General features: G+C 43.0%; 2 protein-coding genes across 4 annotated transcripts in view; one reads left to right on the top strand and one right to left on the bottom strand.

Annotated features, from left to right (window-relative positions):
* The first annotated feature begins 208 nt into the window (after positions 1-208).
* On the top strand, positions 209-970 carry LOC148219660 (E3 ubiquitin-protein ligase BRE1A-like). Its single transcript, XM_088156696.1, has 2 exons — positions 209-328; positions 633-970. Exons 1-2 carry the CDS (start codon positions 224-226, stop codon positions 936-938), a joined length of 411 nt encoding a protein of 136 aa, XP_088012822.1. The 5' UTR covers positions 209-223; the 3' UTR covers positions 939-970.
* A 4,188-nt stretch (positions 971-5,158) lies between these two features.
* The window catches only part of GRIN3A (glutamate ionotropic receptor NMDA type subunit 3A), a 69,594-nt gene continuing 50,642 nt past the window's right edge, over positions 5,159-24,110 (bottom strand). For all 3 annotated transcript variants that reach the window (XM_014892616.2, XM_088155858.1, XM_088155859.1), the window contains exons 6-9: positions 22,854-23,005; positions 10,286-10,450; positions 9,469-9,542; positions 5,159-6,593 (exon numbers count right to left, since the gene is read on the bottom strand). In XM_014892616.2, the coding sequence (XP_014748102.2) occupies positions 6,257-6,593; positions 9,469-9,542; positions 10,286-10,450; positions 22,854-23,005 (728 nt within the window). In that variant the 3' untranslated portion in view covers positions 5,159-6,256. The remainder of the gene's footprint in view (positions 6,594-9,468; positions 9,543-10,285; positions 10,451-22,853; positions 23,006-24,110) is intronic.

Consider the following 24,110-nt stretch of genomic DNA (forward strand, 5'->3'; position numbering starts at 1 on the left):
AAGCTGGATGCATGTATATATGTGTCAGTTTCACTGCTGCTAGTCACAATCATTTGGTAACTACCTTTATAAAGAGAATTCAGATTCTATACCTCTTTTTTTCGTTTCCTTTGTCATTGTCACTTAGCTTGTTCTCTCGTTCCATGAAAGTCCTCAGGAAGGTTGACACAAGTGTGGTTTGTTACAGAGGTGTTTCTGTTTTGCAGGCCCAATTAATCGGGAGATGCGTCACCTCATCAGCAGCCTCCAGAATCACAACCACCAGCTGAAGGGAGAGGTGTTGAGATACAAGCGCAAACTGAGAGAGGCCCAGTCTGACCTGAGCAAGGTAATACAGCAGGAAGTGCCAGAAAAGAGGGGAAAGGCTTAGGAGGAGGGGTAATGCTGTCGCCCTTGCCAGCAATATCAACCTTTCTGAGATGCTGTGCAGGATGCAGTGCAATTTTCTCTGCAACTCTGCTGCTTCCTTTGACCGAATGAATGCTCTTCCTTTGTAGCTGCGTAGTGCTCCGTGAAAAGGGGGCATGGGAGCATGGATCTGGGAAGACAAGGGAGAAGGGGGTAAGGAAGACTCCTGTCTCAGAAGTGAAACGTTTGTTTTCTTGGTCATCTCTTTTGCTGTTCCACGCCAGATCCGCTCTCGCAGTGGCAGTGCCCTCCTCCAGTCCCAGTCCAGCACCGAAGACTCAAAGGAGGAACCTGCAGAGATCAAGCAGGAGCCTGATGATCCTTCTGCCCAAGTGTCTGTTGCCAAGGCTGCTTCTGAAGATGTTAATGAAATGAAGGCCAGGCGAGATGAAGAGGAACGGGAGCGGGAGAGACGGGAAAGGGAGAGGGAGCGAGAGAAGGAAAAGGAGAAAGAAAAAGAGAGCTGTAGCAGGTTGATGTTGGCTGGGTGCCAGGTCCCAACTAAGCTGCTCTATCACTCCCTTTCCTAGTGGGACAGAGATGACAATAAGATAAAGAACAACCAGCAGGGTGAGATAAGGCATTATTATTAAGGCATATATTAAGGCATTAAGTGAAAGAAAGAAAGCAGTGAGAGTCTGTGCATGTACAAGTGAAGGACAAAGATCAGTCTCTACTTCCCATCAGTGAGCAATGTTTAGACACTTCCCGGGAAGCAGGGCTTCAGCACATGTAATGTTAACTCCGGGATGCAAACGTTGAAGAATCAGAAATGCCCCTCCTTGCTCCTCTCTCTCTCAGCTTTACATATCAGAGCTGACGTCATGTGATATCCCCTTGATTAACTTGGGTCAGCTGGCACAGTTGTGTCCTCTTTTAGGATTTTGCCCATTCTCATCCCTCTGATTGCAGAAGGAGTGTCAGAGGGACAGCAGTGCTCAGCAGTAGCCAAAACACTGCTCTTTTATCAACACCCATCCAGCTACCAATGCAAAGCACAGCACTGTGAGGGCTGTGAACTTTACGTCAGTCAGACCCAATACAAGAGTGCACAGAGAAGGATAAAATGAGAGTGGAATAAGCAAAAGCAGAAGGAATCTGAGAAGAAGAGAGAGTCCAAAGAGAAGGAGAAACGGAAGCATAAAGATGGAAGAAAGGAAGCTGAAGTGATCAAGCAGCTGAAGGCTGAGCTCAAGTAAGAATTGTTATTTCTCCCTTTCCTGTGGGAACAGAGCCCAAGCCTGGGGTGTTGTTGTGTTGAGCTGTCCATATGTAGAATTTTTGGCCTGGTGTATCTGACAGCTGTTCAGCTGCTGGAAACTGGAAGTCAGTTTCTGCCCAGCTCTGGCAATAGCTGTGTTACAGCTGATTCTGCCAGCAGTCAAGCCACTGTCTCTCTTTGGATGCTTGTGCAGATGACCATCCCTTCTCTCCACCTTCAGACTCAGACTAGTTCTGCTGCGGTGCTGACTTTTAGGAAGCACATTTTTGTAGTTATTGGGATAATAGTGTTCTCCGATACCCTTCCTTCATCTGCGTTAGGTTTGATGTTTTTGAGTAAAATGTTCAGGGTCACTGTAGAGGGTGCAGGGGCGGTTTTGCCAGAGTCCCTCTGAGCACAGCAGCTGGGCTGCAGGACCCCTCACAGCTCTGTGTGTGTGTGTGTGTGTGTTGCAGGCCCGCCTGACGTGCCCGTGCTGCAACATGCGCAAGAAGGACGCGGTGCTCACCAAGTGCTTCCACGTCTTCTGCTTCGAGTGCGTGAAGACGCGCTACGACACCCGGCAGCGCAAGTGCCCCAAGTGCAACGCGGCCTTCGGGGCCAACGACTTCCACAGGATCTACATCGGCTGAGGCGCTCCCAGAGCCTCTGCTGTGCTGAGCCAGCCTCCCTCCCTCTCTGGCAGCTTCTGCCGCCTGAGCTGCAGTGTTCTCTGGGAGGTGCGTTCAGGGTCTTGAGAGAAACGCGCTCTGGATCTTGCTTCCTTTCCTGGCCCTGTCCCTTTGGTCTTGCCCTCAGTTTTTGTGTGCTCTTTGTGCCCGAGAGGAAATTTCCCATCCCTCGCTTTCACTCTGCCAAGGTGGGAACGTGCATCTGAAGTGCTGCCTTGGGATGGAAGCTGAGCTGCAGCAGAGATCAATGAGAGCTTTATCTGAGGGCTCTGCTTTGGGTGCTAATTAAATCCCATCAAGGGATGGCATTGCTCCTGGGAGGGAAGAGTTTCCCAATTAGCAGGCCAAATAGAGGCCAATGAACTGAATCTGTAGACTCCTTGTGTATCTTCCTGAGTTAGGGCAAGAGCCCCTGAGGGCTGATGTTGGAGTCAGTAAGTCAGGAGTCTGATTTCTTCAGAGAGAAATCAGGGTGCAGGGATTGAATGAAAGCCTTTGGATAGAATGAGTAAGTGAGTAGATGGAATGAGTAAGTAGATGGAGTGAGTAAGTAAGTAAGTAAATAGAATAAGTTTTAAGTGCTTTTAGTGAGTAAAAAGTCTTAGATGCCTGAGAAGTAGTACATGTTCTAGTGAAGGTTGAGAAACATGCTTGTGTTTCCTTAGAGGCTCCAAGAACCTCGCTTCAGACATAACAGAGTTAGAGTTAAGAATATTGCTTACATTTTTCAGTTAGAACAAGACAGGCCATGAACGTAGTCTATACATAGCCTGGCGTGCTAAGAAACCAGAATTCTAATAGGTTAAGGAGTAGTGGTCCGAGTTTGTGTCTTAGCTGGTTGGAAAGTTTCTATAAAAGAGCATGCATCAGGGAGAGTGGGGGCTCTATGCCATGGCTTTATGCCATTGCATTTTGCCACCTGCATTTTGCCACCTGCTTTTTGCCATTGCTTTTGCCACTTGCTTTTATGCCACGTGCTTTTGCCATTGCTTTGCTTTGTTTTTGCCTTTGAGACTGATATGCTTCTGCAATAAATAACTTTATAGTAACTATTCACTGCCTGGCTTTTTAAAGACAAATAACCCTACAGTGTGGGTGCCCCAGAGCACCCGGAGGTTCCAAAACCTCAAAGACTGGTGCACTAGGAAACATCCTCCCTAGCCCCAAACAAATACATCTAAATATCCGAAAGAGGAGAAAGGAGAGGTCTTAAGACACTTAGAAAAGAGCGTTCCACTGATGAGCCCTGGTTGATGTGCTCACCTTCCCCTAGGCTGAGGCATTGCTGTCATTGTCCTTCTCAGAAAAGGACTTCGAGCAGTTCCTTTGCTACAACTTTACCACAAAGATTAATCTTGTTAAGCACAAATTCTTAATAGAGCTGTTGTTTGGTATATTTTTCAGAATATATGGAAATAATTAAAATTTATCAGTAGTAACTAGTAGTAACTTGCTGTCCTGGTTTAGGACAAATTTTGGAGGAAACCTCTGAATGAGGACTAGTAAGTATTAGGACTAGTAAGTATTTGGGTAAAAAAAGTAAAGGGGTGACACGTATTCTTTATGAAAATGTTCTCTAAATTCAGTGTCTTAGACAAGAAAGAAAAAGCCTTGTCTCCAGTCTCCCCTCCACCTTCTGTCACAGCAGATCCTCCCCTTGGCCACAGTCTGCAGGCACTGATGTGCCTGTGGTACTCCCCTTCCCAAAGAAAGCCACAGCAATCTGTCCCCAGGAGATCAGGGTGGAGCAGTGGCTAAACAAGAAAATAATGCACCAAAAAGTATGTCTCTGGTGGGCAACAGGAACTTGAGTCTTTTCTGAAAAGGCACAGTTGGTGCTGCAGTAGTTCAGAGCAATCCCTGTTCTGCATTTGACATAGGAGAAGCTCCTCAGACAACCACTAGATATAACACTTGCTTAACAGTAGTTATTAGGTAGTTTACATTTTCCCATTTATATTTTTGCTGTTAAATGAAGTCAGATTTGTTGAAGGATTTGGTGTTTGGAGCTTTGAAGCAAAACATTTTTGTTTAAGTTACAATTAACATTTTCAATTATTTTTTTTAAAACAATTCTGTTTCTGGGATCATTGGTGTAGAGATAGGACATAACAGCCTTGATAAAAAAACTTATAAAATTGGACTGAAATACTTCTTTCCTAGTGTTTTAATGAAAAGAGCAATATTCATCTGTTCTAACCAAGGGATGTTGGAGGCTGTGAGGTACCAGATGCTACACAAAGAAAAAGCTCTTTCTAAAAAGCTAATTATCTAAAGGGGGGAGGGAGGGGAAGGGAAGGGAAGGGAAGGGAAGGGAAGGGAAGGGAAGGGAAGGGAAGGGAAGTTTGTCAGGAATGTGGGGACTTCCCAGATATATTCGACATACCAAGGTGCAGGCCTGTGGATCACGGTTCTCTGTTTTGTGTCCTAATTTCTCTTCCCTGTGTTACTGAGTTAGAAGGAGCAGACACACAAAAGCAGAGAGCAAGCCCTGAGTAGGGAAGAGAAAATCAGGTCTTGGTAAGGCTAATTAGTCTGGGTCTCACTGTGATCAGCTTTTAGGGCAGATGCAGAGCTTTTCATGTGCAAGGGTTTTTCAAAGGTTAGAGGGGCAAACAGGTAGAATGTCTTTCTCTGTCTGCCTGAAGACTTTGAACTACACCTAACAAGAATAGCCCAGGCAACATTCCTGCAGGTGGCTGGAGATACAGGGAGGGTAAAAATTACTTTGGTGACTTATCTGGGAGATTAGGGTTAAGAGACAGTGTTACAAACTTTATTTTTCTCTGTAATATGGGATGTGTTGAGAAGTGGTTTTTAAAAATCGGTAGAAACCCTATTTAAAAAACACAGTCAGTTGAGTTGATGCAGTGTTTATTCAGATGCTGAACAGCTTGCCCTTCCTTCCCCTCATCACCCAGGAGGGACAGAACTCCATTCAGTACATTGCCTCTGAAACCACAAATCTCATTCTTCATCCACAGGGCGGTTTTGGTGACTCCTTTTGGTTTTGATGGAATTTAGACTGGTATCTAAATAAATCATGGTCCAGAGCCCCTTTAGTCACCTCATCTGTGAGAAAGGACTTTATTGTCATCTTAAGAGAGAATATTAAGGGAGTAGTTTCACACTGGCAAATATTTCACTTTTTGAGGTAAATACTGATTTACAGTAGTGCCCCCTCTCCCTTCTCATACTTGCCCTGTGCCACTGGGAATCCATCCCTTCACCTGCTGGTGCAGTGTTTGCACGGCTTCTCTCTGGGAGGGAGTGGAAGCCCAGCCTAGGCTCATAGGCAGACAGAAGTGGTGGTTTGGTTTTTGCCAAGTTATTTTAAGCTGTGTGAGTTCCTTCACCACAGTCTCAGAGCAGCCACACCACCGTTTGTGCTGACAGAGCTGAGGGAATGGTGTGTGGTGGGTTTGCAACCAGGAATTTGTCTTGTGAGCCTGTGCCAGGAGGGAAGGGACTGCCAACACAGAACAGCATCTGCCATAAAGAGGCATCCGTGAGGAGCCTTCACATGAACAGAGACTAGACCCATACAGAACACAACAAAAATGTACCAACAAAGGGACATACTGCCAATGAACAGTTTAAACCTTTTTTTTTTGGTATCTTTTTTTTTTTTTAAATTAATGCACAGAAAGGGCAAAAAAAGTGGAACCTCACTGTACTGTCAGGTGGAGAAATGAGGAACTCTCATTGAGATGCTCCTTGTCTCTCCAGTCCCTTGGGAATGGCTGGTGTTTTCCAGGAGAATAAGAAACTTGTTGTGAAAGGAGGAGGACTCAGGAGAGTGGCAGTAGCTGTGGGCTGCTGCAATTCTGCTCTCCTGAAAAGCTTATTGCCTGCTTTATTTTTGCACCCCTTTCTGGCATTACAAAAGCGTGTTACAAATTTTACGTAGGAAGGGGAGAAAGGGAGAAAAGGGGAAGGGCCCAGGTATGCTGGCCTAAGACTCTGCAGTTTTGTTTGTCCTTGCATACTCTTCCAGCTCTGATTTCCTGTCCATGGCGAGTTGCAGCTCCTGCTTGATGATTTCAATCTGCTTCTCTAGTTCTGTCAGCTCTTGCAGCACTGAGGTCCTCGCAGTGTTGAGGGACTCTGCTTTCCCGTTGGTGGTTAAGGAAGGAGGAGTCTCTCTCCTGCCCTGTGGCAGGGAGATGTCCTGGAGCTGATGGATTGTCACCTCATTTTGCCCCTCATCGGTGCAGATGTATTTTTTTCGGTGGCAGTTGCCCGGGTTAGCTGTGTTCCACACTGCGTGCTGGCTGTTCCCCACGTGGGCCCTGAACAGAGAGAGGAGAGTAAATACCACATCAAAGCCTGCTCCTGTGTGTGTGCAGACCTCCCCTGTGAGCCATCCTACTGGAAAAATATAAGGCTGCTGTTATATATTACACAGAAATATTATTCCTTTATCCCTGCAATTATGTTTTCTTGCAGAGCACAAATCATGAATGTAATGACTAAATTTTTGTGATTTAACCATAGTAGAGGCTAGAATAGAACCCTGAATGTCATCTTGCCCAAAACTTTATGTTCGTTTTCTTTTTTAGGTATGAAATTACTCAGCTGCAGCTCAGCAAAAATCCAAGTCCTTCAAAGCCTTCTGAAAGCTTTTGTGGTTACAGTGTGTAAGTTTATTACAACAGTAGTCCTTCGTGTGTTACTACTCTGTCCTGGCTTGGGCATTCACTCTCACAGAGAAGGAAAGAGACTACCTAGAGCTGGTGTGGAGAGGTGAATGGGGATGGTTTGTCCTTTAGTCTTGTTGGGGACTTGTGCTTTGGGGGATGGACACCAATGATGAGTATCCAAGGCTTGCAGGTTCATTCCTGAGCTTTGTGATGGACAAGGAGACTTCAGGGCTTTTGTGCTGGGGCACAAATTACTGTGGGAACTTTTTCAAATGCTCCATTTTTTTTTTTTCCCTGCAGAAATATTTCTGTAATATTTTGATTCCAGAGAATCTTTTCTTTCTCTTTGGGGAACTTCTCTCTGCTGCCCTCCCAGATCAGGCCAATTCCCAGGGTTCCTTCCTAAACAGAGGAGTCGCCCATGGCCTCTGCTCTCCAGCTGGAACTGAAGGAAGCACAGAGCTTGCTGTTGTGGGAGAGGAGCTTCTCTTTCCTGCCTGCTTTCCCTTTGGACAGGTTGGTGTGTGCTCATATGACAAAGGGAGGTTTAAACTCTGCAGGAGTTTTGTTTCTGCTCCCTCCTCAAGCTCCTCTGTGGGTATCCTTGGACAAAAGGCCTCTTGCTGTGGGCTGCCAGTGGACAGGTTAAGGAAGGAGGTTGATAATTCAGGGTTGTGACTGCTGAAAGCAGTTGGCTTCTGGACTGGATACTTTTCTCATGTGCCCGCACTAAAGGAACTTGGAAAGTGGAAATTTTGTTCAAGGAGGAGGTGATCAGGGGTGTTCTCCAAGAGATGTGCTGGAAGAGAGGTAGGAGGAGATGTTTCAGGCAGGAGGGAAGCTCCTGCCTGGATTATGCCCCTCCAGAGAGCTCAGGGAATCCCAGCAGGGATGTATATGTAGAATTGTTTATTTTTGTGCAGATTAGCTATTTTCTCATATTTCAAAATAAAAGATGGGAAGACTCTCAAGTCTGGGCAGTTGATTTTAACAAATGCCAGAGTCCACAGTTAGCACTCCAATTTCACCAAGTCAAGAAAACCATTCACAGCTGGGCTACTGATGCTGAGCAGCTTTCCTAATTTTTGGAAAGTTACAACCTTAAAAAACCCAACAGGTTTTCCTCCTTGAGGAAAACCAACCAGTAGCTCGATGCCAATTCTTTGCAGCTCTTTTCTGTGTCTTTGGTGCTTTTCAGAGTTCTTCAGTCCCCAGCAGGAATGAGGGCACATGTGATAATGTAAGTGATTTGAGAGCTCTGCCTTGCCATGTGAGTGTTCATGACAAAGTGGACACCCCACTCATGGGCCTGCTGAGTTAAATTCTTCCTAATTCTGTGCAAACAGCAGCCCTGAGATGCTCTGAAGAGCAAGGACAGAGGGTGAGTGTGCATGCACACACCGGGGGTTGACTGCTGTGTGGGCAGGTGGTTTAGGACAGCAGTACATTTTCACTCTCCCAGGCTGGAAGATTATTTGCATGGATCTTTTTCTAAGACACTGCCTGGGGGCTTATGGACCATCTCCTCCTGTTCCACCCAGCAAGGAGAGTGCAGCAGGAGGAAAGATTTTGCAGCACTCATCGCCACTCCTGCTGCTTATGGATTAAAAGCCAGGAGTGGCTGTGTGCAAGGAAGTGCCATTCATGGTGTTCTTTGATAAGATAAAGGAATGACAGAGGAGATCAACTGCAGGCATTTTTAGACACTTGTGTGTATAAAGGCAGCCTAGGAGCTTAGAGATGCTCACTTGTTTATATTTGCTGCCTTTTGCAGAGGAGTATCAAAGAAACACAACATACATTGACATCTATAGGTTTCAGTCAGGCCAAACGTGCAGCAACATTCTGGAAGACTTTTTCTGTCCTGTACTCTGTGCCTGAAGTTCTCTGTAGACAAGCAGTGTTGCTGTCTGTGTCCTTACAAAGTGCAGCAGTGGGGTTGAGTTGCTGAGAACGTGCACAGTTCCATGCAATGCCTTGTGTTCCTGGAAGCTGTACATCCCATTGTCCCCTCTGCAGAGCACACAGGCTATGAAAACAAGGCAAGGTTGTTGCCTCCTTTCTTCTCCAGCAAGACTTGTTGGACACAATATTTTCTGAAAGGACTGCATTTGACTCTCCTCAGCTTTCTTATTTGTCATTTGACAAAAGAAGAGAGCTGAAGGAGTTTCAGGCAGTGAAAGGAGGCTGAGCCCTGGTTACTTGCTGTGCTTTAGCATGGCAGTCATTCATTCCCTAAACACATGGGCAGTGGACTTCAACTGCAAAGCCTGTCTTTGCAATGGGAGGTTTTTTAATTAGCTGTATGTAAAATCATGAAAGAACAAGATTTCTAGATTTAATACTAAAAAAATAATTAATTCCTGCCTCCCTAATTTGTCACTTCTACCTTGTTTCCTTTTTTTTTTTTTAATTCTATTACCTTTAGGGAGTATTAGATCCATAACTACATATCCAGACATAAGGTATTTAATTTTAAAGTAATTTTTATATTTTGTGTTTTGAGGCATGGAGAACTTCCTACCTCTTTTCTACTCGTTTTTTCTTAGGCTGACGTTTTTCTTCAATAAATGAACTGTTCAGAGCACGATGTAATCTCTAGAGGGAAAAGAGGAACATAAATTAGTAGAAGCAAGATTAAAAATGGCTCCACAAATAGGTAAACAATTTGGGTTTTGTCTGATGGACTTGAGCATAAATTATTTTGCACATTGAAGGATACAAGCAATTGTCTGTGCTTTGTCATTACAACAGATTTATTTTCCCGTACTTTCCCAAAGAAGGGCAAGCTGAAAGGCTGATGAATAGTTTGGGAACAATCCTTTGTGTTAAATTAGTTTTAAAAGATTTCTTCCACTGTGCTGCTTTAAAGCAATGGAAGTTATTCTCTTTTGTGTCTTTTGCTGTAAAGTAAATTCTTCCTTAGAAGAAGTTAGAGCAAACACCCAGAGCAATTCTGTCCCATTAATTTCTCTGGAATAATGAGGGAGGTCACACAGCATTTCCTGCATGCCTCGGAGGTTTGGGAACCTATAATAGTGAGATAAAATATTCTGGTTTGCAGTTCACGGTAACAACACTGTTGCTTCTGCCATCCAAAAGAGCTGAGCTGTGAGGCTACAAATGCAAATGGAAAGGTCCATCTGTGAGCTTTGTAATGGAATATTTAAATAGTTTGCTCTGTGTTTCCCATTCCATCCTTAGGTCAGCCTCTTCAAGCTCCAGAATGTCACGTTTCAAATGCCAACTGTCAGTGCTCTTACAACATTTTGTACCTTGTTCTTGCCCAGGCTTTCTTAGTCAGCCACACAACTTTCACAGGGTCCCTTCAGTACACATACCTGACTGGTATGGAGCCAGTACTTCATCTTGGATTTCTTCTTGATTCGTGGCAGGAGCAGTCTGTACACGATGTGTTCGCCAATGGTGGTGAGAATGGACAAGCCAAAGCCAACGCACAACATCACGAAGAGCCCTGAGAAATGTTTTATCCCCATCTGCAGTGTCTGAGAGTAAAATCAAAAAGGAAGGTTAATGCAGGAGGCTGTTAGTGTGCTGAAGCAAATGCTTTGTTTTCTCATGTGGAAATGTGATCTGACTGAATACACATTGGTGAAATAATGCAGAACAGTCTGGATATAGTTCACAGCAAAGCCTTTCTGTGCTGCTTGGTGTTCAGTCAGAGCAAAGGATCTGTCATGGGAGAAGAATCAGCCAAACACCAGGGAATTTGGTGCCATTTCCCTAATGAGCTGGAGTGTTAAACATATACAAGAATGTGGTGTTTGCAGTGTCTTTGCATTTGTAAAAGCAAGTTACTGCTTGACAGAATGTAGTCAATGAACTGTAAAGCAAGTCCTTCTTCAGCAGGGAGCTAATTTTCATATTTTCAGGGAATTGATCATTAACTTTTCCTTTTTGTGCTTTACCCTTGATGAAACATTATGGAGAAAATGTGAAATAAGTAGCACAAACATGGCAACCCTCTACTCCCTACACTAACAGGACTGAAATTGTGTTTGTTAGGAACTCTGAGAGCAACTATGGAAAACAGGAACTTCCATCTTTTTCTGCCAACTCACCCTTTTCACATAGTGTAGGAAGCCTTTAATTAATTTGCTTTATTGGCATTAATCATGTTTGAACACCAAGAAACTGAAGAGCAGAAATCTGTACCACAGATACCTGGATTGCAATGTGTGGGTGAGGTATGCATGTAGTATCTTTATTCTCAGGTCTCCATAACTAAGTTTATCAATAACTAAAATCTCTTCCAAAATATTACTGCCCACAGATTATTATGGAAATACTACATCCAGTTGTGTCTTTCTATTAAACAATGTTATTCCCCAAGGAAAGGAAGGAAGGAAAAAGAAAGAGAGAGAGAAAGAGAGAAAGAGAGAGAGAGAAAGAAAGAAAGAGAGAGAGAGAGAAAGAAAGAAAGAAAGAAAGAAAGAAAGAAAGAAAGAAAGAAAGAAAGAAAGAAAGAAAGAAAGAAAGAGAAAGAAAGAAAGAAAGAAAGAAAGAAGAAAGAAAGAAAGAAAGAAAGAAAGAAAGAAAGAAAGAAAGAAAGAAAGAAAGAAAGAGAAAGAAAGAAAGAAAGAAAGAAAGAAAGAAAGAAAGAAAGAAAGAAAGAAAGAAAGAAAGAAAGAAAGAAAGAAAGAAAGAAAGAAAGAAAGAAAGAAAGAAAGAAAGAAAGAAAGAAAGAAAGAAAGAAAGAAAGAAAGAAAGAAAGAAAGAAAGAAAGAAAGAAAGAAAGAAAGAAAGAAAGAAAGAAAGAAAGAAAGAAAGAAAGAAAGAAAGAAAGAAAGAAAGAAAAGAGTTTGGGAAGGGAAGGGTTGTGTGTCACCTGTGATGCTGCTACCCTTGACCTGTTGTGTTCCTTGTGTTCATTTTCTCCATGGGTGGGGGTGGGGATTGTGCTTTATTATGACTATTTCTATAAGCTGGAAAAAGAAACCGGAATTAGTCAAAAGATAAATCACAGAATATTTGTGAAGTCTTGTTCTAAGGTCGTTTTAAGCCACAGAGTTGGTAACTGATGTGTCCACTGAAGCTGAGGGCTTGGAAGTCCTGCTGTGTCCTTTGTTGGGTGACTGTGAGCTGCATTTCTCCTGGTTTGCATATTTGATTTCTGGTTTGCATACTTGGTTTCTCTTCTTTAGAACACAATAGTATGAGATGCATATCACAGGTTTTTTACAAGAAGAGAGCTTCAGCAATATAGCAGAGTGAGAACTTTTCCATGCTGGCACTGGCAGTGAACTGTTGTTTTGGAGATACTCTGCCAAAACAACCTCCTTGTCCCGAAGCACACTGAGCAGAACTTTTGGGGCGAGAATTTCTGTACAAGTGAATAAACACTTCAAGAGTGTTGAAGGGTATAATGGAGGTGTAAAAGCAATTTCTAAAGAAACTTACTGCAGCGTGGAAACCATAAAAAAACCATAGCAAAGTGGCTCTGAGGTAGAAGTGTGCCAGAGTTTTGGCACAAGGGTTTTTTTTGATATAGAGACTGCATCAGTTCAACCTCAAGGCAAAACTTGCCTCTTCACATCACAATTTCTTATTGACAAGAACCTGCTGTCCCATAGTTTGTCCTTCCAGTTAGGGGCACAGAAGGGTGACACAAAGATAACAAGTGGTAATGCTTTACACTGCTCAGGCACCAGAGTGTTTGACTGTAGGTCTGTGTGACCTGTTTCTTTTAATTGGCAGTGAAGCCCAACTTTTAGCCCAGGTAGAATAAAATCAGAATGAGATTCCCATGTCTGATCTTTTTCTCATAGATCTTAGAGCTAAGTATGGCCCATCTTTGACTTTGGAACTTCTCTAAGTATCTGTAAGAAGCAAAAAACCTGCTATCCCAAATAGCTGAACATGGCTAAAGGTGCATTTGCCAGTTCTCCAGGAAGCTCTAATGCAAATCACTCCCTTCCCAGAGTGGGTGCTCAAAGGCAAGTATGCAACAACTTACTTAGAGATACAGAACTAACAGTAAACAGAACAAACAGAACAATAATTAAAAGGGAATGTATTTTCTCAGTCATCTGCTGAATACACTTATCTACTGATGCCCCCAGGCTCCAGCTGTTGGATATCAGAGGGTAACAGCCTGTGGGTGGTTCTTGCCATGGGACCTAGGTGTAATGTAGTATCATAAAACTCTAGCAATTCAAATCAATAATAAAAAGCCCTATTGCAGTGGGAGTTCCTGAATGCTGAGATGTTTGTAGAAATGGGTCTGATGAGGGTGGACAGGGGAGTGGCTTCACCTGCAGATGCAGGAGGCATTAACCTGAGACTGTGGGAGGTGACATGTCAATGGGGTTATTCTACAGTAGGTCATATTTCTGGTTCTTGTTCTCAGTTGTTTATTGCCAACTTATTGGCAATATTGGTTGTTGGTTATCTCAGTTATGCCTTGGTCACATACAAGGGCATGCTCCTAGTTTGTCTTTGTGATTGGACCTTTTCCCTCAGATACCCCCATGTATTGTTACGTTTGACACACCCCCAGGTCTTTGGATAGTGACTCTCAGGTCATGTGGTTGCTAAGTTTGTTATTTTATCCATTAAAGGTCTTTATTTTTCAGGCAACTCCATCATTCCCGTCTGTCCTAGGGTGACGTTATGGTGTTTGTATCTCCAATCGTGTGTTCTGTTTGTGCTTGGTATTATGTTCTGTGCCTTCAGGACTGATTTTGAAAACGAAGGTTTGTTCTGTCTCGTTATCAGCCAGCTCACCTCCCCCGTGGTCTGTGTTTAGGAGAGGATGGCTGGTTTGGCTTGCTTGCTTGCTTGCTCACTCGCTTCTGCTTCTCTTTTTTCCTTTGCTTTCCCCTTGCTTTTGCTTATTAGTTAGTTCAGCTAGGCAGTCTAATTTTTTCTCTGGACTGTTTTTTTTCCTCTCCCTCTCCTGGATACCATCTGAACCTGTTCTGGACAGGGACCTGGGAAACACCAAGAAACACCGGGAGTCTGCATTCTGTGACCCGCAGCAGTCATCCCCAGCTCCAGAGACTGAGAACTGGGCGAGCACTCACAGGACAGACTCTCTGAGTTTGTCATCCCTTCAGAACGGTGAAAGAGTTTTTTGTCAGCTGGTGTTGTTCATTATTTTGTGCTGGGGAGTGGTCTCGCTTTTTAAATAAACAGGCTTTTTTCCACTCCTCTCTGAGGAAATTCTTCCCGAACCCGGTGGTTGGGGGGAGGAGTCGTGGGGGTTTGCTGTCTGGGGGCTCCTTCCAGAGGTTTTCCCCCAAAATTTGCCCTAAACCAGGACACCATCCCTCTGTTTTTGTCACGGACCTCCCGAGCTGGGCCGACCCTGGTATTGCTGCCTCCCTGGTGGCCAAAGGATGTCTCCTCCAGCCTGGGGTCAGTGTTTGATGCCACTCCAGCACTGCTGCAGAGAGCACACTTAGCCAGCTCCTTACATGAAAAATAATTCCCTCATCTTCAGCAAAGCCTCTCTGATTTATGCTGATAAGGGTCTGGCTCCCTGTCCTGTCAGCTCTGCAGAATTGTTTTCTACCTTGCCTGGAAGCAGGTGAAAGAAATTCCAGCACTGTCATCCCGGATGAATTTTTCACCTGTAATGGATGGCTTTTGAAATTGTCCCAAACAAGACATCTTTTCATAGGAAAAGAAGTGCCAAAACAAAGCATCAATAATATTTCATCTAGCAATAGAGAAGGTAATACATCAGAAGAGCTGCCTGAAAAAGGCTGCACAGTAGAAGGAAATTTTTGAGACTAAATCAAGGGGAAAAACAAGGTAGGGGAAAAATAATTAACACAGTGTGGAGTGTATGGAGTGATTATGTATAGCAGTATCAGCACATTCACAAGCCATTGTAAAATGGCTATCAGCTGTCCATAATTACTTTAGAGACACACATGTTAAATAGTAAAGGAAACCATCTAATAGAGGCACCTCTCATTTTCATTGCTTCGTGGTGATTAGAGAAGCAAGCCCTGATACTTATTTTGTTGCTCCTTTCTGTATTTTTAGGTGCATACGAAGAATACATGTGGAAAGAGCAGAAAAATCTTGTTTACCTGCATCACTGCTTTCCTCTCTGCTCAAAGAGGAGGCGCCAAGAGAATGGGTATGTGAATTGGGAGTGTGCTTGCTGGCAACAGAAAACAAAATGATGGATTTCTCTACTGCAATATCTTATTTTCATTTACTTTTATTTTCCTTAAGGAATAAAAACCCACCATGCATTGTATTCTGTATTAAGCCAGGATAAAAATTCAGTCCTTGGTCCAAGTTTGTAATCATAAATCCAGGAGGTAGCTCCCTGCATTTTAGGAGAATGAACTCAATTATGTCCATGTAATAGTTTTGGAGCAATAAGCAGTGTAGTCAATCCTGTGATAATTACTGGTAAAGCACAACAGTTGCAACAGCCTCCAAGTTGTTACCCACTGGCAGATTGGGAAATTGGCATTTTCTGGATGCCAACAAATACAAGAGAAGGTATGTGCTTTTTTTAAATTTATATCCTTGGAGAGACTTTACCAATTTATCAACCCATATATGCAATTGCTATCTAAATACTTCCTGTTGTTTCCACTGTAGTTACGTGCCTTTTTTTTTTTTTTTAATCCCTGAATAGAAGGAAAGGGATGCAGAAAAGACAGTCTGACATTTGTGTTCACTTTGGACCAGGGAGCAGAGACAAAAATAGCACTTCGTGATTTCAGCATTTGTTTTCATGGGAAGATTTATTCTGTACTACAGGAGACTCTAAATTCTTCACTCTCCCTGGCTGCACTGAGTAAGTAATCAAATACTCCTGTGGTCCAACTTTGGCTAATGAGAAGCTTGTAAAGATTCTTGTGGGTAATCTGCAGGTTGGCAGCACAGCACAGATACAGTGCTACACACTGCTGTACCCAAACACTAAATATGGGTATTATGAGTGTGTTAACTATAATAATAAGCTGTATTTTCTTGATTGCATTTTCCCTGTAAGGATTTGAAAAAGGTTTGCTGATGTTTGGAAGTTAAGTTTTGCGGCACCTGTGCTGAGAAGGAATTAGTAGGGATAAATGGATATGAAGGGCAGAATTCTAAACTCATTTAGACATCTCAGTAGGCTTGCAAAATCCTACTGACACTGGTGCTTTTATTTAGTCAGCTAAGTGTTATTAAAACGTGTCCCCCTCTCCATATTGTAGCATTTCTTGTAGCTGCAGAGACACTTATTTTTACACTTGATTTTCATTCTTATGGCTTTCTGTGCTCTCAAAGAAGTGAATTATTTCTATTATTAAAAATAATACATATTAAATCTCTTCAGGGGGATTATCCTTAGCAAAGACTGGTGACCGTGGCTTTAGGATTTCAAGTGACAAATTTCAAGATACTGTAAATATTGTCTCAGATTGGCAAGATAAGTTCCTTTCCCTGCTTGTTATGAGGACTTTTGCACAGAGCTCGAACAACACTGTTTTGTAATAAATGCTTTATTCTCTACTCATCAATTTTCCAAGCCCTGTCAGTAGCTCTTCAGATAGTCACCCTTTTCTTTTGATTTTTTTCAGTTTCGATGGATGTATCTAAATCTTTTACTCATTTGCAGGAGACGTCTTCTCCTGACTCTGTTGACAGATTCAATACTCATTCACTCCTTTCTGCAGGACCATTGTGCAAAGTACTTTTCTCTATAGTGCAAGTCTAGAACCCACTGTCTCTTCCCACACTGAGATGATCCATTTTCAATGCAACATCTGTCACTTTGTGAGACCCTTTTTGGTAACATTCCCAGTTCCTCCTGTGGGCAGGGGCCACCTCTCCTCCCCAGACAGCATATGTGCAGACTGAGAAAATTGTCTTGGCACAGCAGAACCTTTTTTCTCTGTTCTTTGTGTTTGTTTTTCACGCTCTGGCAACAAGGTGCTGTGATAGGTGACTGATGGGCAGCTGCTATTTGTGAGCACATGGCAGTTTATTTCCTTTCTGGAAGTGTCTGCATGGCCTTCCCTTGACACCTGCAGTGCACCAGGGACAAACATAAACCAGAGCTTCAAGGTTGGGAAAGTCACTGTTGAGTTGTCAGGTGATGGGTCTTACAAAAAAAGGAAACTATTGGTTGACCTTTAAGGGCACTAGGAAAAGGACAGAGCAGAAAGACACAATTTTCTGGACGACAACTGGGTGAAATCATTGCAAGATGAACAAGGCACTGTCTATGCCTCTTGAGTGATGTTGAGGCCAAAGATGATCAATTCAGGCAAAAGACACAGTGAGTTTGAGCAAGTTCCTTCAGAGACTTGGGAGAAAAGCCATCCATGGGCCCCAGCACTGATGGGAGATGAAAAGAGGATTAGTCACCATCCCTGAAGGGATTTAAAAGACCTACAGATGTGACACTTACAGACACAGTTTAGTGGTGGACTTGGCAGTGCTCTGTTAGTGGTTGCATTCATTGATCATAGAGATCTTTGCCAACATAAATTATTCTAGGATGAAAGGATTTTATTTTTGCTCTGTGGCTGGTCTGGATCAGAGGGAATGCTGTGATCAAGGACCAATCCCCACTGTCAGCATGGACCTGTCCCTCAGGCACTGGGAGGTTCATGGCACTGTGCCTTCCCCAGCATCACCACTGTAGAAAGTAGTGAGACTGCAGTGACAGGGTCAGTTTGGGCTGCCAGGGTCTGTGTGCTTTCATATATTGTTATTTTAAATGTCAGGTTAGATATCATTTGTGTGAAGCATCAGCAAGTCCTTGGTATTAATAGCTGGGATAATGGTATGTGGCAGTATATAATTTTTATTCCATGTGTTGATTGTTATCTGACTGAACTGCCAGTCAATATGGAAATCAGTCTAAGTTCTAGAGCTCCAGCTGTCCTGTGACCATTATGAATATGAAAGGGAGAAATAGAAACCTATTAAGTGAAATAGAAGATACAGTTTCAACAGTAACGTTTTAAAAAACGTAGCTAAAAAGCTATGAAAGAGTACACTCAATTAGCTTCTCCCAAAGCATGGACCAGGAAGGGCTCTTCTCTTTTGTACTGTCCTGATAAACCCTGCCCTGGTCATCACTGCCTGGTCTGAGCAGCCAAACCCACTGACTGCAGACATTTTGTCTTTCAGGGATACTCCTGCCTACTGCCCTTCTGTCTGAGTTCCAGAGCTGCTCTGTTCCCAGCAGCAGAAAATTGCAAAGCTTTTGGTTCCCAAAAATCACAGAATCATAGACTGGTTTGAGTGGAAAGGGGTCTTTCAAGGACACCTGGTCCAACTGCCCCACAAAGAGCAGGACCATATTCAATCAGAACAGCTTGCTCGGAGCCTTGGATGCTTCCAGGGATGACTGAACACTTTCAGGGATGGGTCATCCACCACTCCTCTGGGAAACATCTGCCAGTGATTTTCCGCCTTTTGTAAAAACCCTTCTCTCTGCGTTCTCTTCTGAGCTTGGGTGGAGCTAATGGGATGGAAGGGCAAGTCCCAAGAGCCAGGCTCCTTCTGAAGAGGCATTAGTGAGAATAACAGTAGGGTAGAGGAAGGGCTAAATGTACTGTATGCAAAATAAAACCAAATTACATCGATTATGTCCAGATATGACGTGCAGATACAACTCTGTCAACCCCTCATCCCTCCTGCACCATGTTTCACCCTAAGTAAGGAACTCAGCAATTTTGCCACAAAGGCATTCTTTTGAAACTAGAATATGATGATTTTAAACCAAGAGTACTCACCAAGAACAGCCACTGCCACCCACAATTACCTGCAGTGGAGAGGGTAAAGTGCAATTCACTGCAGTGTTCTTTCCAAGCCTGAGTTAGCTGCATCCCCCATAAATGATGCAGTGGGTGATGGCCAGGCTAAGATGCTTTGGGTAAGTGACTTTCTGGAGAGGTTCATACAAACAGCAGAGTCAAGTACTCTGATCTCTGCACTTTCAGAAAAGAAACCATCTTTATTGGTTTCACAGCTTGAAGAGTCACTGCAAACCTTCCAGCCCCATGCTGAATCATTTCTTTCCAGGACAACTTTGTTTTGAAGTGCAGTTTAGAGCAAAGTGCTCACCCACTGCCAGAGAGAGATGGGAAGAGCTAGCAGTGAGTTCTGCCACAGGAAATATAATTTTCCAGTGTAAGATTAGTAAAAAATGGCGAGTAGGAAGATGGATCTCCAAACAAACCTGTAGAAAAATTAACTTCACTGGGCAGGAGTGGCAGGTGGATAAGGATCAGGTAAAGTTAAAGAGGTAATGACAAAAATGGATGATGGATATCCCAACAATTTAAAGGCTATACTGATCAGTATTTCACCTATATATATTCCCATTTTGGGATCATTACTTTTGGTCAACAGGTGCAGCGTGTCACAGACCAAATTCATCAAAAAGACATAGAAGAATATGAAGTCTTAATCTTGCTGTCAAAAGGCGATTGTTGGGTCTCACTTTAGTATATAATCCATTGTGAACGATTACCACTAAGAAGCTGAGACTTTTTCAAAAAATGAATCATCTGATTCTGTGTTGAACATTGTCCACACTTCAGTGAATCTGTAGAATACTACTGTGACTGAGTGCAGGGAGTTAAGTTGCAGTAATTTCTGTACAGGAAATCCTCCTGGCTGTACAGGAGTAAATGATACAAACCAACATGAAGGTAAGCCCAAGACTAATTTCTCTGCTTCTTGCTGTAACAGTGAGGAACTTGTGCTTTGGAGAGGGTTTGTTGTTTGGCTCTTAAGTTTAGTAAATTTCTCCCAGCTAAGAAATCACATGTTCTAAAATCTGCAAGTTCTTGGCCAAAAGGAATGGATAAAGAAGAGGGGATGCATGTGGTAGATGCATTAAAAGTGAGGCAACTCAGGAAAATGAAGATCTGGACTCAGCAGAGCTTACCCCGCAAAGGCCACACGCTTGCAAGTGGTGTTCTGCTTCTGCTCACTTTCTGATGGCATAAAGGACCTTTGAGTGACTTTTTAGATTCACAGAATCCTAGAATAATGTAGTTTTGAAGAGACCTTATAGACCATCTAATTTCAACCCCCTGCTGTGGGCCAACCACCAGACTGGGTTTCTCCAAGCCCTGTCCCACTCAGCTTTGGACACTTCCAGGGGTGAGGCAGCCACTGCTTCTCTAGGCAACTTCTGTTGGGGCCTCACCACCTAAATGTTTACATTCTTCCTTTTATCAGTTAAATTTACCTCTTTCAGCTTAAAGCCACTCCTCCTTATCTTGTCACTCCACCCCTCGTCCAAATTCCTCTCCAGCTCTCTTGGAGTTAGGCACTGGAAGGGGCTCTAAGGTCTCCCTGGAGCCTTCTCATCTCCAGGTGAAAACCCCCAGCTCTCCCAGCCTGGCTCCAGAGCAGAGAGGCCCTCTGATCACCTTTGTGGTGTCCTCAGGATTTCCTCCAACGGTGCCACATCCTTCTTATGCTGAGGATCCTGGAGCTGGATGCATCTCTGCAGGTGGGGTCTCACCAGAGCGAGCAGAGGTGCACAATCACCTCCGTCCACCTGCTGCCCACACTTCTACTGATTCAGCCGAGGACATCTTTGGTTTTCTGGGCTACCAGAGCACATTGCCAGGTCACCTTGAGCTTTTAATCCACTGAAGCCCCAAGTCCTTCTCCCCAGGGCTGCTCTCAATCTGTTCTGTATTTGTGCTCTGCCTGTATCTGTGCTTGCCCCAGCCCAGCTGCAGGACCTTGCACCAGACCTTTCTGGACTTCATGAACCGAGTCCTTCAGTTCAGACACCTGAACCAACTTGTTGGACTTTAGTTTCTGAGCAAAAAACTAAGTTGTGCATATTGGATTAGTGCAACTGAAGATCAAATAAGGACTATGGTCAGACAACCAGCCTGGGAACAGCTACACCTGCCCTTCTTTCTGGATTTCACATGGAGATTATACTCAAAAGACTTAATTACATTAAAGCACAACATGTCCTCCACCTGTGACCCCATGCTTAAGGCCTCCCTTAAAATACTGTGGTTAAAACCTTCTCAATAGTAAAAGGAAAAAAAAAAAAGGAATTCCATGAGATTATTCACAGGAAAAAATCTGAATTTCCTTTTCAAGCTGGAGCAGATTTTTGTCCCACCTCCTCTCCCTTTGTTGGTATGCTTTGAGGAATCTTATGTTGATCATGCATCTCTATTGGTAACATTTTGAGCCAGGACCCCCATATATGTACATCTATGTACAATTTTTAGGTAGGTATTACTCAGGTTCTAATACTTTACTCCTGCAGCCCTGCAGTGGATCATCTCATGCCCCTCCCAGGGGATCTAAGCACCTCACTCTACAGACTTAAAGAAGCAACCATATGTTCTGGGAGAAAACCAGTACTAATTAAAATTGTACTTTTAACTGGAATTTATTCTATGACTAAGGATAGAGAGCATACAGCCCCAGATGAATGCTGTGAGGTAAGACATGATCAAAAGAAGCTCCTTTTGTCACATCTCTAGGGAAATATTAGGAAAGTAAGTTTTCTCTGCTGTAAGAGTTTTGAGTTTTAAGCAACGTTGAAGTAATTTATACCATTACCACCTTGTAATTTTCCTGAGATTTAATTAAAGACTTGTTAAAATGTAGAATAACAAGAAGTCATTGAAGGAAATCATTGAAGGAAGCTATTTTAAAAACACAACTCTCTTTTTGGATTATAATACAATCTTCAAATAAGCTGAATCAGAAAGAGCAGTGAATACACGCTTCTGTTTAAATTTGCTTTCTTGTGTTGAATTAATCACATAAAAAAAGAAAGAAAAAATGAGTAAGTTGGATAAAAATAAATTGAATTTTCTTCCATGAATGTCTGATGTTAAAAGATAATTTATTTTCTACTGACATAATTGTAATGAAAAAGTAAAAACTGTAGTAAGACATGCAGAAATACCCCAACTAATTGTGTATTAAAAATTCCAAATAAAGATTTGCTTTCTTGTATGTCTAAAAAATGCTAACTTTCTAGTGATTTAGTCAGCAGCCAGAGGTTTGCAGTTAACCATTGAAAAGTGGGAGTCAGAGTCCAGGAAAACTGAGCTTCTCTTTGATAGGAGAATGCTGCCACTTCCTTGGGGAACACCATGTGTGTGTTTGGCATTTGGCAGAACACTCTGAGAAGGAGACAGCAGAGTACTCTTTTGTACCCATGAGAATACATAACCTATCCCTCCTGGAAGACCTTGAGCTAAAAGAGTATGCTATTAAGCTTCAGACATTGCTGGTGCTTTTGATTCCTCAATACTTTATCTTATTTTTTCACTTGATAGTCTGGGGACCTTGAGGAAAAGCTGCTATTCTGGTAAGAGTCATATTTTGTCATAAATAATGGTCTACATCTTCAGCTGCCATGAGCTGGTGTAACTTCTCCAATTTGGTACTTGGATGTACATCCATGAAAGTTTACTTCCATTTCTCATAGATCTACATGAAAGTGAGACCTCCTTCCCCTCTCTTCTTGGCATGGTATCCTAGCAGACCATTTCTAGTCTGAAATCCTATCTTTGGTACAGGTAGCTGCCACCCATGTTGGGAAGTGAGTGGTCAGGGTATATTAAAAATTTGGGATGTCCTAAGCTCCCCCTCCTTCTGTGGATGGTGATACACACACAGCTGGGTGGAATCAGACACGTTTGCTATGCACTGTGCCAGATCAGGATTTTTACTGCCCTTTTCATGCCCTGCTTGTCTCCAGAGGAGCTCTCTGATGCCTCACTCAGCAGCACAGTTCCACTGACATTCTCCTGCTCTGATCTGACTGCTGCCCAGGTCAGCAGCTCTTGCCTTCAAAGCCTCCTCCCTCCCTTCAGCTGCCACCCATCCCTGCCATGTGGGCATGTCATTAGGAATTGAATAATTGTCAGCTTGTACAAAGCCTCACTTTTGTGACCCGAGTTCATTGCTTACCTCCGTGACGGCGAAGCTGCGTTTCCCACAGGGAACAACCTTGTACCACTTGTCGTGCAGAACATCCATGAAGCCATGGGATTTGTACTGGCTGATAAGGTCAGAGATGTTTGAAGTGAGAGGAGAGTTGGGAGGAAGACCAATGCCATATCCTAGAAGAGAGAACAGTACAATCACCTCTCTCTTTTGTGTTTGGTTTTTGCCGAAGTATGTTCACTTCAGCATGGAAGAGCAAGCTGGCACTCTGTTTCAGCCAGCCAGCTCAAACCTGGCTTACTGTGGTCTGAGAGTGCTGAGACAAGACCTTTTCTTAGTGCAAAATAAAGTCACTCAGTATAAACAGAATAAGCAAATTCAAAATTATTACGGTCACACAAGAAATATGTAAAACAGGAGGTTCAGAAACTTTAAATAGAGGCAATGGATGAATAAATATTTTCTCTATAAACACAGACCTTTTCATGCCCTTGCCATGGATTCTTTCAGCAATGCAAAGGGGCCTCAATGTCACATAAACCATTCTGTGATCCTCTTGCATTGTTAGAGCAGTGGATGTGACTGTGGTGTCAGATGTGACATTTTCTTCCTACGCATTTTCTGATGAGAAGCTGTATGCATATAAATATAGACAGGAGCAATCTTCATTGTTATCACACAGCAATTTAAAGCCCAGGGGCTGTGCTTTCAGTTCGTGTACTTCTGCTCTGGCACTGACAGAGACTTTCAGATACTAATAAACACAGTTTTTGGTGTTGTCTTTCACCATGTTAAAGTGCTAGTAAAGGACTTAGTGTAAGTGAAAATGAATTCAGTAACTCTGAATGTGGTATTTCTATTTGCAGAATCGGGGGTTTGACTTTAGAAAGTCTAAACAAATACACTTGATCCCTCGAAGACATGCAGTTGCATGCCAATTGCCTGCAGAGATTCATTTCTAGTCCACTGTAGATTTTTGTTTTTCCGCATTTCAGACTGTCTCCTTAAAAACCCCACAACAGCACAGGAAGAAAGAAAAATAACCTTCACAGACAAGTGCTGAATTTGCCAGGACAGTGGCTCACTTTTCAATGAGTGATGAGGTGATAATTGTTCCTACAATGCAACAGTCTCCCTTGCTGCTGATTTTTTTACATTGTGCCTGTAATTCCACCTGAATAAATTTGCTCACGTCAAAGGATTTGTTTCAGAGTTGGCACAGCTAGGACTCATAAATATCACATTTTCAGCATGCTTTTTTGTAAGTGGGTGATATGAAGT

This window comes from Sturnus vulgaris, chromosome Z, assembly GCF_052056855.1.
Source record: "Sturnus vulgaris isolate bStuVul1 chromosome Z, bStuVul1.hap1, whole genome shotgun sequence".
In the NCBI taxonomy this organism is placed as follows: Eukaryota; Metazoa; Chordata; class Aves; order Passeriformes; family Sturnidae; genus Sturnus; species Sturnus vulgaris.